Source organism: Melospiza georgiana, chromosome 4 (assembly GCF_028018845.1).
Source record: "Melospiza georgiana isolate bMelGeo1 chromosome 4, bMelGeo1.pri, whole genome shotgun sequence".
NCBI classification, from domain to species: Eukaryota; Metazoa; Chordata; class Aves; order Passeriformes; family Passerellidae; genus Melospiza; species Melospiza georgiana.
Window position 1 is genome coordinate 22,647,918 of NC_080433.1, and position 12,884 is coordinate 22,660,801.

At 40.0% G+C, this 12,884-nt stretch overlaps 1 protein-coding gene across 4 annotated transcripts in view; it reads left to right on the plus strand.

Moving 5' to 3' along the window:
• MPPED1 (metallophosphoesterase domain containing 1) overlaps positions 1–10,981 on the plus strand; it is a 60,214-nt gene extending 49,233 nt beyond the window's left edge. For all 4 annotated transcript variants that reach the window (XM_058023729.1, XM_058023728.1, XM_058023726.1 and 1 more), the window contains exons 5-7: positions 852–967; positions 5,554–5,667; positions 9,136–10,981. In XM_058023729.1, the coding sequence (XP_057879712.1) occupies positions 852–967; positions 5,554–5,667; positions 9,136–9,254 (349 nt within the window). In that variant the 3' untranslated portion in view covers positions 9,255–10,981. The remainder of the gene's footprint in view (positions 1–851; positions 968–5,553; positions 5,668–9,135) is intronic.
• The last annotated feature ends 1,903 nt before the right edge of the window (positions 10,982–12,884 follow it).

Consider the following 12,884-nt stretch of genomic DNA (forward strand, 5'->3'; position numbering starts at 1 on the left):
ATGGCCACAGGACGTCAGTCAAGAAATTATTAAAACTTCCAACCTAAAACTAACCCCTCAATTTTATGACCTAGAATTAGAGCCTAGTCAGCAAGACATAATTTAACACTGTGGTATAATTGCTGTGAAATATAGTTTTTTAATCAATGGGATAGCAAGATACAGATAAATTATATTCTGACTAGCAGTGTTACAGTCCTGCTGCTCCATGATGAGCTGCTCCATGAGTATGTTTAAAAAAATGTAAATGCCTGTCTGATAAGGAATCCTGAATATGGAAAGTCTTACTTAAAAGCAAGTCAACACACCAGAGGACAGAAGAAATTTGTGTGTAAGAGAAGCAGCAGCATTCTTGTTCTGGTGGGATGTATCCAATTAGGGAAACAAAGCAGCAGAGATGATATCTCTGACTTTGGAGCAGGATCTGTCATGGTGCCAGGGTCTGTCCTTGCCCAGCTGGTCATAGGCTAAGGGCCAAACGTGCTGGGAGCCAATGTGAAACATAAGTCACGTGAAGGTGTCTGAGACAGCTGTTCTTCTAAATGTTGTGAGAGTCAGCGTGATAATCCACACATGGAGATCTTGGTATCCAGGCCTTGTAAGTAGCTGGAGCAATACTGTGAATATTTTACTCTGTGCTGCCTACTGAAAGCGGGGAGGACTGCTCGTATTTGCCATACAAGTTAAACTACACTGCTAGTATGGAAAGAGGGGCTTACTGTGCACACAAAGAAAATTAATGCTATTTGTGTCTTCAAATTCCATGGTAGCAAAGAGTCAATCTCAGTATTTTAATTAGATAACCAGTACATGGAAGTAGCACTGAAGACATTCTCCTCCTCTCTTGGCAGGCAACCTTGGTTTTATGGCTGGGGCTTTAATCTTCCACGAGGCCAAGCACTATTAGAGAAATGGAACCTTATTCCAGATGGAATAGATATTCTTATAACACATGGACCACCTCTCGGTAAGAAAATAATAGTGCTCTTAGCTGTGTATTTCAGATGATTATATGGTAACTGATGGCTCTCCTTAGAAAAAGAGTGCAATCCTCACTTACATAAGTCAAAAGCAACATGCATACTGATTTCAGCAGCACCAGGACTTCAGCTCATGATTATCTATGATACCTCTGCTCAATGGCAGGGAATTAAATAATGGCTTTAAAAATAAAATATTAACACATAAATCCATAATGAGCTTTACAAATAAGCAGGGTCTAGTTTTCCTATGCACATTTCTAATCTGCCACTGTTGAAATTACTAGATTGAAGGCATGGAGCCTGTTTGAAGAGAAATGCAGGATTAGGATTTTATTTTTTATCACTTTCTCCCTGACTTGCTACTGCATTCTCCCACCAACAAGTACCCAGAATCTCTTTTTTCCCTCATTATGCTGAGTTGGTGCACCTTCTGCCTTACAAACCCAGATGCTCCCCATTGTTTGCCCGTTCTTTGGACAGGATGGTTGAATTGCTTATCTGTAATACAATTTGGCAACATGAAGAGTTTAAAAAGAAATAGTTTTGCATGTACATTTTCCAATTATTTTAATATAGGTGATATAAAAGCTATCTATCTATAAGAGATTTCTCGTATTCCTAGAAAATTTGGACATTACCTTTGCTACAGAAAAAATACAATCACACAAACTTGTCCAGCTTCAGTAAAGGCTTTTAAGCTTTTTTTCAATGTATTTAACATACAGCAGTCTATATTTAATGCGACTGTGTGTTTGACTCTCACTAATTTAATAAGTAGACATGAACAAGAAGCTTGTACTCAAGTGTTCTGCTGAGCCTTACTGTGCTTTGCGTGAAATGGAGGCAGTTGGTTTCTTTAAACCTTTAGATTCCCCAATTTCCTGAAGCTAAAACCCTCATCTTCCACCCTTTCTTCTCTTTCAGAGCTTGGAGGAGAAAGTATCTAAAGGGTTTGTGTTTTGTTTTCTTTAGAAAGACATGTTTGCATTCCACTGCTCACTAATCCTGGGGGAAAGTAGCTCTTTGTGAGCAGTTTCTCACAGTTAGGGGTGTGTGTTTTGATTCTTCACCTAAGTGGAGTCTCATGCCATGCCACAGACTGATTTTAATATGAGCCTGTATTGTAAAAGTGGATGTCAGAAATTGTTTCAGCCCTGAGATATCAGCTCCAAGCCATTGGTATGGGGGTAATCCCTCCTAGGTTCTGAGGCACAATGCTGTGCCTTTCATGTAGTTTTATTTATAAGTGATATTTAAAACTTTTTCAGAAGCTTTTTCAGCACTTTGAAAACCCCTTTTAAAGCCAGCTGGCCAGCTGTAGAACAATTCAAACTTCAGCTGACTGGAGATTCACTTGAAATCTAATGTTGGAAATTGGAGATTCAACCAGCTTGCTGCTTTAGCCACCAGGCCTCTCCAGTAGCCTCAGGCATCAGGAGAGGGAGGAGGACCCCTAAAGAGCACTGCAGAGCTGGCACTCAACAGGCAGACTTTAATAATAAATTTAATAGTAAATTTAATAATTGAAAAGTAATTAATAATTGCAGTAATTCTGAGGAAAGGCCACCCATCTCCAGTGATTGTAATGGAGTAATGTGAATTCCCCCCATCTCCATGGCTCAGTAAATGGGGTTTTTTCCCTTTTAATTCTTTATCTTCAATCATCCCCCTAGAATTTCCTTTATTTTTTAGAAGTCCCTGTTTCTTTGTCTCTCTCTTATTGATGCATTAATAGATGGCTCAAGCACAGAACCCTCTGCCTGAGGGCAGGAGCTGTTGGTCTCCCTGACTCCCATGGCAACAAATATATGACACTTCAAAGAACTGAGCACTCTGCTTAACTTACAGACCCACCTCATTGTGCAGCTCTGTCCACAGACCCTTTGGGAGACAGGATCCCCCTTGAACCCCCCAGCCAATTATTTTAACCAGAAAGCTGATTCCTGTTGTTCTCATCTTGGAACTCAGAACCTCACTAGCGTTGTTCCTAATGACCATAAATAGCAATCAGTCCTCTTGCAAATTCTGGGCTTTTTTCTGCAGCATGGCTGACTAAATTCTGCCCACCATCCATTTTCTGTGCTGCTCTCTGATTCCCTCACTTCAAGAGTGTGCATCCTTCTGAACTAATTAATAATACATTATTACATAGTTTTGAAATGGTCTGATTTAGATGCAGAAGAACCATTAAGAGTTAATGAACTTTGATTTTCATTTAGCCATGTAACAAAAATCCAAGTAATTTTTCTCTTCTGTTTTAGAGTAGTGCTTTGGGATGAAACTACTTCATCCCAAAGCACTACTCTAAAACAGAATAGATGGGAGGTTCACAGAGGATGAGGAAAAAAGGTCAGAACAGCTATTTTGGACCATTTTATTAGTAACCTGTTTATTATTATTAACAAAGATATGCAATGTATTTCATAGCTTATGAAATATAGAATTTTTGATTATGGGATCAGTGTTAATGCTCATTTCCATATCTGCATATTTTTGTTTCCTAAAGATCTCCATTTATGATTCTTTTATTTCTCTTCCAAAAGTTCACTTTATTTTCTTTGGTTTTAATTTAATTTCACCTTTAAGTCTTCATTTGCAGCTGTCTGCCTGATAGTCTGTGACAAAGATTTATACTTTCCTGACAGCTGCAGAAACCTGTTTCAAGTAACCAAACATTAAAAAACCCCTAAGATGAACTCTAATTGTTAGCTAGGTGTAATCAATTATTCTTAGTCTGTGTAGTGAGGTGTACATAATAAGCTGCAAACATATGGGAAGGCTTCAGAAGGGTGATAATGCATGTAAACAAAAACATGTTCAACATAAATAATGCTTAATTTAATGGAGAAGTTAATTTTATGGATTTTTGTTTGTGAAGTTTTTGAAGTGGAAATACTTTCGGCTTTATGTTCACCGCAGACATTTTGACAATTAACTGTTTCAAATCACTGGAGTCATAAAACCTATGGCTATAATATCTTTACTCTGAAAAAAACCCCAAACATTACTTTATTCCAGAGGAATTGCTGGCCTCACTTTGACATCATAAGTGCTGTTTTCTCTGGTGAATTTTGACCTCCCTTTGATGGCACATGGGAATTCAGGAGGAGTGAGCATTGCTCAGCCTGGCTGTAGTACAGCAGGGCTTTCTTTTTCTACATTCCCTGACAGGTGTCAAACAGCACCTTTAGGTCTTTGACCATGATGAGAACTTCCTCTTTTTGGCACTTAGGATGCCCCACTCCCAGGTTTGTTTTTCTTTTTTCTGAAAATTGAACTTAGCTCTCTGAGTAGCTATGAAACAAGTGCAAACTTTTGCCATTTTGGTAAAACCTCACAGTTTACAGAGCCCAGTTTTCAAGCACTGGCAGCTAAAGAGGTATTTCTCAATGTGTGAACCTACCCTGAAGCTCTAGCAAATCTGAGAGTTTTCCAAGAGCTTGAATACCACACTTTTGGTCTTTTAAACCAGTTGGTTGGCTGCTTAGCCATGCTTGAGTGGACATCAAAAGTAAATGTATGAAAACCAGGTCCAGGCTCTGTACCTCTGGCTAAAAGCACAATATATTCACACTACTGCAGAAAATCCAAGAGATGCAAAGCTGTGACAGGCACACAGGGAAAATGTCAGAACAACAAAATAAAACCAGGAAGATTTTATCTTCTAGGTTTCCAAATCTGAGCCTGATGAAAATGACTGAACAATAGAGAGAAAACAGATTGATTGTTGCAAACACTCCAATACAACATCCTCCTTATACTACTACTTGGAAAGAAACATGGACTTCAGTTGGCAGTAAACTTCCCCCTGCAGTATTTTTAGACAAAGAGGCAAGTTGATGTAACATTTCTGTCTATTTTCATAAGAAATACATTTTTATGCGATTTTTGTGCAAGTAAATGCAGCACTTAAATACATCATCTGCAAAAGGCCTGAGTTTCTGTTCCCATCTGAGATTCGTCAGTTTAGGAAAGTGGGGCTTGCTGTGCCATGAAGTGGTTTAACTCAAGGATGTCACTTTTGGGCATGTAGTGGACTCCTCACCTGAGCTCCCCTGCTGTAGGATTAAATGTAATAACAGTAGAGTTGTAGTATTGGCAGCCCAGATTCCATTACATTGGTTCAAGTGTTCAATCTAAAAAAGTAGGTCCCAGGACTGGTTTTAAATAGTTAAATGTTCTTTTAAATTCTTTAGAGGCTCCCTTTGGTTTTACTGCTCTTTACACCTCATTCTCTTCAGGAAGAAAAAGGGGTAAAGCATTGAATTATCCCATTAACAACAGTGCAAAAAATGCTTTGATTGCAGTGACTATATTTATTCTTTGAAAAAAAAAAAACTGGAAAGAGTTATCATAGTCCTTTTTATCCAGATGAGCTTTTATGGTTTTCCACCAGTATTTTTCTTTCCTTCCTCTTCTGCATACCAAGACAGACACAGTTTTTGCCATTTCAATTCTCCTGTGGCTGTTTGTAAAAAGCCATGAGACATGAAATCTCAAAAATGCTGTATAACAGCACAGCTTTGTGGATTACCTCTCTTCTCTTAAAGCTTTTCTTCCTTTTCCAAAGGTTTTCTAGACTGGGTTCCTAAGAAAATGCAACGAGTAGGATGTGTTGAGCTGCTGAACACAGTCCAGAGACGAATACAGCCAAGGCTTCATGTTTTTGGACATATCCATGAAGGTCAGATCACATTTCTTTTTGTATATGTTTTTAGAAATGGCAAACAGAGAAGTCTTAACCAGCATTTTCAAACTTGAATGTCTGAACTGAAGCACTTGAATTCAGATACATATTTAGCTGTATATATAGAGGTGAAATTGGCTGATATCTACATTTCAATACTTGTACTTGAGCTTATCTTTCATTTTCTACATCTACAAAACAGGTTGATGCTTCCTTCACAGGGATGAGTACTGTGAATTTTAAAATAAGAATACAAGTCCAGTAGTTACAGAAAGTGACTAAATATTAGGATGGAGGGATTTTTTTTCCTTAGCAGAATCTGTGCTTCACAATAATTCATGTAAGATCTCTATGTGTTAACTTCTGTGCTTGTAAAAGGGGTAGGAATATTTTGAGTGTTGCTTCTAAGGCTTGATCTTCAAGATTTTACAGTAACTTGTCTCTCTCCATCCGAGTGTATATGAAGTTGAAATCAAGAGGGGTATCACCACTGACTGGTGTAGAAGTTCCAAGATATTTATGGATGCATTTGGTTGCTTTGTCAGGGGAAACATTTTGTGCTCAGACAAAACAAGTGGTTCTATTGACTATTTGATATTTTACTGGAGGAAAAAAAAAAAAAAAAGAGTTCCCTTTGCAAAAGCCAAGTAAATGGTGACAGATATGCTCTACTGAAGTCAGTGATAGCAGGAGCTCATCTCCAGGCAAAAGGAAAGGTAGATGCTGCCTGTCCTGTTCACAGAGAAAGGCAGAAGGCTTCAAGCAGTGCTGCCACCCCAAGCAGAAGCAGTGGGCTGTGCAGGAGTGAGCCATTGGCGTGAACGTGTGTATTATCAACTGTTCCATCTTTGGCAGAGTTAACTTACTGGCAGGAAAAGGTACTCCACAGCTGCCAGTTTTCTGCTTCTGGGACTGCTCCAGCCTTTGCTGTAAGATCTCTGTGGGTCTCAGCAGGGCAGAGATGGAAAAACTGGAGGAGCTGGCACACAGATACTTCTGGTTTTGTGAAGAACCCTTCCTAAGATATCCCTCTCTGACTTGCTTCTGGAGGCTTTCACCACAGCACATAGAAGTGACATGGCTGGTGGTGTAAAATTAATGGATAAGATGTTCAGATCATTATTTTATAGCTCAAGGATTAGGTCCTGTGTCTCATCTGCAGTGACCTATTAATGCCTGGTTAATGTCCAAAGTGCTGTTAAATCACAGAGTAAATAAATAATGCTGCTAGAGCAGTCTTTGATATTCCAACCAAGAGAGCTGGTGAGTACAGTTCAAACTCATTGTCATTTCAGAAATTATAAGCCAAGAGGGTTGCAGGGGATATAAGCAAACAACAAGCCATGAAGCTTCAGGCAGGTAAACAAAATCACATCTGCTATAACCAAGTCCAGCTTTGGCTCTCAAGGGAAGAGAATGGCACCTCCATAGAATAGTAAATCCTGTGAATTAATGTAGTTGGCACAGTAGGTATCAAAACACAGAAACAAGATACTCTTCTTGTTAACTATCATAATTTAGAGAAAACAAATGGGGAAGTGCAGAGCCTGTTTGTCAGTGGGATGCTAAATCTCTGCAGAGGAGAATTCCCATTGCAGGCAGCCTGTGCAAACGAAGCTGCACTTTGTAGAGAGAATGCATGATTTCAACAGATGAGTTCTTTCTCGGAGTGAGCATAGCTACATCTGCAGCAGTCATTTACTGAACATCTGGGGAGAAGAGGTGCTTATAAGAGATGTTTCTTCCCTGTTCCCTCTCTGCACTACCATGTCTGCCAAAAATTATCTCTGCACATGGGCTTGCCGCTGATGCACCCATGGAAGGGACAAGCAGCATGGCAGAGGCTCTGGCTAAAATTCTGCTTTTCCCAGTATAGCCAGTACTCCACTGAGGTCATGACCAAGGAAACCCTGCTGGCAGTGGGACAGGAGTGAAAACTGCAGCATAAGGAATCTTCCAGCAAAAGAAAGTGTCTGGTCTCTTCAAATATGTAGCCAAGGAGACAGAAAGTCCCAGCCGCGGTGCTGACTCTCCTCTGCGCATTTTGTGTTTTCCTCAGAACAGTCAGTCCATGGCAAACAGAAAGGGATTTAAAGAAATTCCTGTGACAGGAGCCTGACAGAGTTTTCTTCCCTCCCTAGGTCCTAATTATAGTGTAGTTTTTCCATGGAAGGTGCAGGAGGCCCTGCATTATTCAGGGTGTTTCAAGGAACCAAAAAGAAAGGAATTTGGCTACTGTTTCTTTGTTTGCAAATTATTCAGTTTTCAGTGCTGTGAAAGACACAAAATTGCATTCAGAGAAAACATGGGGTCCTCAGTACCTAGGGTTTGAATAGCTAGAGCTTAGTGTGTATATAGCAATGAATACATTTCACTAAACTTTATGAAAGGTGAGATTGAATCTTAGTGCAAATGCTTTCCACCAGGTGATTTCCCCAAAATCACGTATTTCTGATGTCAAATGCAGTTCTTCATATTGATCATAATATTTCAGTGAAAGTTTCCAACATTAGGCCTTTAGCTTTCATATAATCAACCTTATGGGTTTTTTTAGAGATTCATTAAAAGATTTTTGACAATGGAGAGTGTCTTCTTTTTTCATAACACCAAGGTTGTCAAAGGGCTTCTTCTTCACTTTCTGAAACAGCATTTCACTGTACTTCTGCAGGAATTAGAGCTGAAAGTTTGCTTTTCTGCAGATTTAACTCTGGAATTGTTTGCCTTGGGTGTCTAGCCAGACATGAGATGTAGCTGAAGCTTTTTCACCGCTGGTGAGACACAGAGATGTGTGTGTTCTCCTGTGGAAATGTTCTGGTGTTTTAGGGTGTGAATTCACCTTGTCTGTTAGACAATGCACTCAATAATAAAGCCATCTTTTCTCAGCCTGGGCAGGCATTTTAGTGCCTTTCCATCAAGTTTGGTCAACAAGTTCAAAGACATAGCAAGAAGAGGTTCCTACTAGGCAAATCCCGCCCTCATGCACATGCACACGTACTTGCTTCAGTCAAGCAATGTTTTTTTTTCATTGGTTGCTTAAAGGATGTTCAACACAGGGCAGGAAAAAAAGGTGGGAAGATTAAAATTGCCCAAAGTTTGCTGCACTGATGACTGCAACCCTAAACTATCAGAAGCATCCTTTCCAAAACTAAAACAGTTTAAAGAGAAAAATCTCTGCAGAGAGAAGTATCTGTCTTTCTAAGGAGGCCTACTGTGCTGGCTGCCAGAGATAATAGCCACCAGCTACTGAAGGCCCATTTTGCTTTTCTTACACAATTTAAAAAGTTATTCTGTAGGAAAAAGATGGTATTGATTCAGGGAACATTTATGTTTTGCACAAAGATAATTTTTAAATTCCTTCTGAATAATAAAAAATGTGGCACTTGTCATTGTGTGATAAAGGTAATTAAAAATGAAAGAAGATAATAAGGAATAATGAGAGTAACCAGAATTTTTCTTCCTTTTTAGGTTATGGTGTCATGGCTGATGGAACCACCACCTATGTGAATGCATCTGTGTGCACTGTGAATTACCAGCCACTTAATCCACCTATAGTTATTGACTTACCTACTCCAAGGAACACATGATTATAATGAGGATTTAAAGTTGTACCCAACACATAAGCAACTTTATATTGCTGGCTGAGAATCCCAATAGGGAACCATTCAACAAAAAAGCAAAATCCTTTTTTTCCCTGCTAGCTCTTCACAGATAAATTTGGAGTAACAAATGTGGACAAGGAACAAAGACATTTTGGTGCCAGAACCAGATTAAAGACTAACATTTCACCATTAAAATGTTTGTGAACACAGATAAGTGAATGCATTCCACATATATATATATACATATATATATATCTATATATATATATCTCTAGTAGGGGCTTTTGTACATACCGTATACTGGACTTTATTAAAAGAACGATGTCTTTCAAAGGAGTGTTTCTTTAAGAAAATTTGCAGTTTAAACGTAAGTGTTTAGACTAGGATTTCCTCATTTCAGATGTTTTTCAGTGAGCTCTTGTTAAAAAAAAAAATGATGGTAAAGATGTTTTCCCTTAATCAACTTGGCAAATATAAAAGATGATGCACAAATGACCAGTCACAGGAGGAAAGCTATTTCTCCAAGTCCTCCAGGTCTTTGCATCTATTCAAAACCAATGCAATACAGGCCCTAATTCACTGTACTGAAATGAAGTTTTACTACATCTGGCATTACAGATGGCAAGGGAAATGGTGCATATTGCCAGCATGCTGTAAACAGCTCAACATTCAAGAAGGGAGACTGTGTTAAGTGCAGTATAATCTCAGGAATTTGTAATCTGGCCTCGCCTGTTTAAAAAGAAAAAAAAGATGACATTTCCCTTTAAAAAAAAAAAGAAAAAAATATACCTGTGTTTTCATATGGTAAAGAGATATGTAATTGTATTTAAGGAAAAAAGAAAGAGAAAGGACCTGCAAAGAGCCCACCCAATGATTAGTAATGGTATTTTAAATAAAACCTACTGGGACCATTGGTTTACAAACTGCTAATGGGACATGCAGCCAATGATGAGATTACTGGTTTCAATTTGGCCCTGGTCAGGAGTGGTTAAATGTCATTGTGATCATTTTGTCCTTGGGAAACATGGATGTCAAGGGAAGATATCAAGCCAAGGTGTGGTTCAAGCACTCCCTTTTGGGTGGCTGTGAGTGACAGGTACACACCAAAGTGTGCAGAGCAGAGGTCACCTCAGGGGACCTGGTATTGCTGTTCGCCCACTCGTGGACACTGCTGAGAGAGGCTCAGCACAAACCCAGTAGAAACCCTCTGTTGTGTTGCTTTTGGCACCAGACAAAGCAGGGAATGTGGCAGGAGCTGGTTGGGATGGTCCACAGTCATGCTCCTGCCTGTGCAGCTCTTCTGCAGGGCTAGCAGAGTTATTGAAGCTGCTGGGATTTCAGTCCTGTCCTAGGCAGAAGTTTAAGAATTGATTAGAAAGCTACCAAAAAAAACCCAGGGATTCAGACATGTCCTGCAAGAAATGGATTTCTGTCTTGAACTAACAAATACGTCCTTTTGACTTGATGGAGATAATTTAACTGCTGTATTCTGAATGTGGGCATCCTGAATTTGGGGCTGACAGCATCTAGGCATTAATCTTGTTCACACACATTGGGCACACCACAGCACTGCCAGCTTAGAGCTGATTGCAGATTTATGCATAGCCCACACCTGCAAATGTGCATTGGAGAATTGTGTGTGTTACATGGATGTAAATGTGTTTTATGTAACAGCTGCATGTACATTATACAAATAAACAATTTAAAATACCTGTGTTGCAAAACCAGGCCATGTGAGCCTCGACTCTCAGCTAGGTGGGCACAAACTCTGCTTTTCACTGGCTTCCCATGTGCAGCAGCTCTTCCAGGTGCTGCCTGGAGCCGAGACATTCAGGCCCGGTAACTGACTCATGCTGTGGACCCACAAGAAGCCACTAGACCCCTCAAAAACATAAGTCACAGGTCTGTCATTTTTGTAATCTGTTGGGTGACCATGTGTCTAAACTAATGTGCTGCTTTTTTTTCCTGAAAGTGAAACCCAAAACAATAGGTGACACCTGCAACTGGTTTTTGGGGGAGTGGTTCACAAGTGGATGAGCAGTCTGCCATTAAGTCAAATGGGGCCACTTCTGTCAGAGCTACTTGTGCAGAAATTTCAGGATCAGCTCCTAAATCGGTAAGAACTGAAATTCATAGTTGAATATGAACTCCTGTCATCATTGGGAAGATGAACAATAGCATGTAGTTAGAATAAAAGTGACTTATCTAGTCACAATTCAAGTGGTTTGCAACAAATGTGGCAGGAAATTGGCTGTATGTTAAAGTCTGAAAAGTTTACATTCACGGCACTTAAATGTTAAAGTGAAGGGAAGAGGTCCTTTTATTAGCCTCAGCAAAATTTCTATGTCAACCATAAAATATTCTCTTAAAAATAATTTTTCCTAAGGTATCTTCCAAATACTGTGTATTTTTATGTGGAAAGGATATGAAAGCAACTGTTACTTCAAAATATCATTTAAAGTACTTGAGGTATGAAAGCTTAAAGATTATTTAATCATTTTGACATAACTTGAGTGTTGTAATTTTTGGTCAAGCATGTTAGACGAATAAAGTCTTAAAAAAAAAACAACACACAACAAAAAATAAGGTCTCTTAATGTGCAGCTCATGTGATCAGCTCCATGTTGGAATGACTGCCATCTTCTCCAGGGGTAGGAGCCAGGCTGTGGGACATTAAAGTTGTTATGGAGGGGGGTCAGCAGAGGGTGCCCTGCTTTTTCCCCCATCTTCCAGCCACCACATCTCCTGCAGAGGGTAATGAGCTCGAGGTTTGGGTTGCAGAGAGGGGAAAACAGCAACCACCGCCTGTAGTGGATGTATTTTGGTGGGAGAATGTGCCTGGTGGGCCTGGGAGGCAGGGAAAGCTACCGCGGGAGTGCTGCAGCAGAGCTCTGGAGAGGTCAGGAACTGGGATGCCATCCTTTGGGAGTAGGCAGCAGTTGGGGGAAGGAAAGTTCCTGCTCTGAGTTGGGTGTCAGGACACATCATCACAGAGAGGGAGATTAAGGCCAGCTGAGTATTTTTATTTTAATTTTGTGGGCACAGAAAGATCTGAGTTTCTGATCTACCTCAGATAAGGGAGGCCATGAAAAGAAAGATTTCCACAAATCTGGCTGTGCAGTTGTCAGCTCTATTTAAATTTGGGATGACCTCTCAAGTAATTTCCTGCCCCACCTCCCCTTTGCTGACCTTCATTGATATTTATCCAGGTAGTGGTGCTCCTGAAAGAAGGTGTGCTGATGTGTATCACTAATATGTGCATTCCCATCACCAGGCAGAATTGTTGGCTGAGATTAATTCTGGTTCATTTCAGCAATGAATAGGGGAGATATCACTGCACGTCAATGAAAAAAAAAAAAAGACAAGATTATTTTTACCTCTCTCAGTCACATACGGCTGAGGATGTGAAATGTTCCTTGACTAGAAGGAAGGAGCAGGCTGGAACTCAGCACCCACCCAAGCAGCTGCTTTTGGTGCTCCAGGAAGGATCAAAAACCGTGTCTTGGGGTCATGCTGGGGACACAGCAGGTGGCAACGTGCTCTGCTCTTGCTGCAGGAGGGATCCAGAGGAGATAAGAAGTGGTTTGTCTTTTCCAGTCACTGACTGCTGCCTACA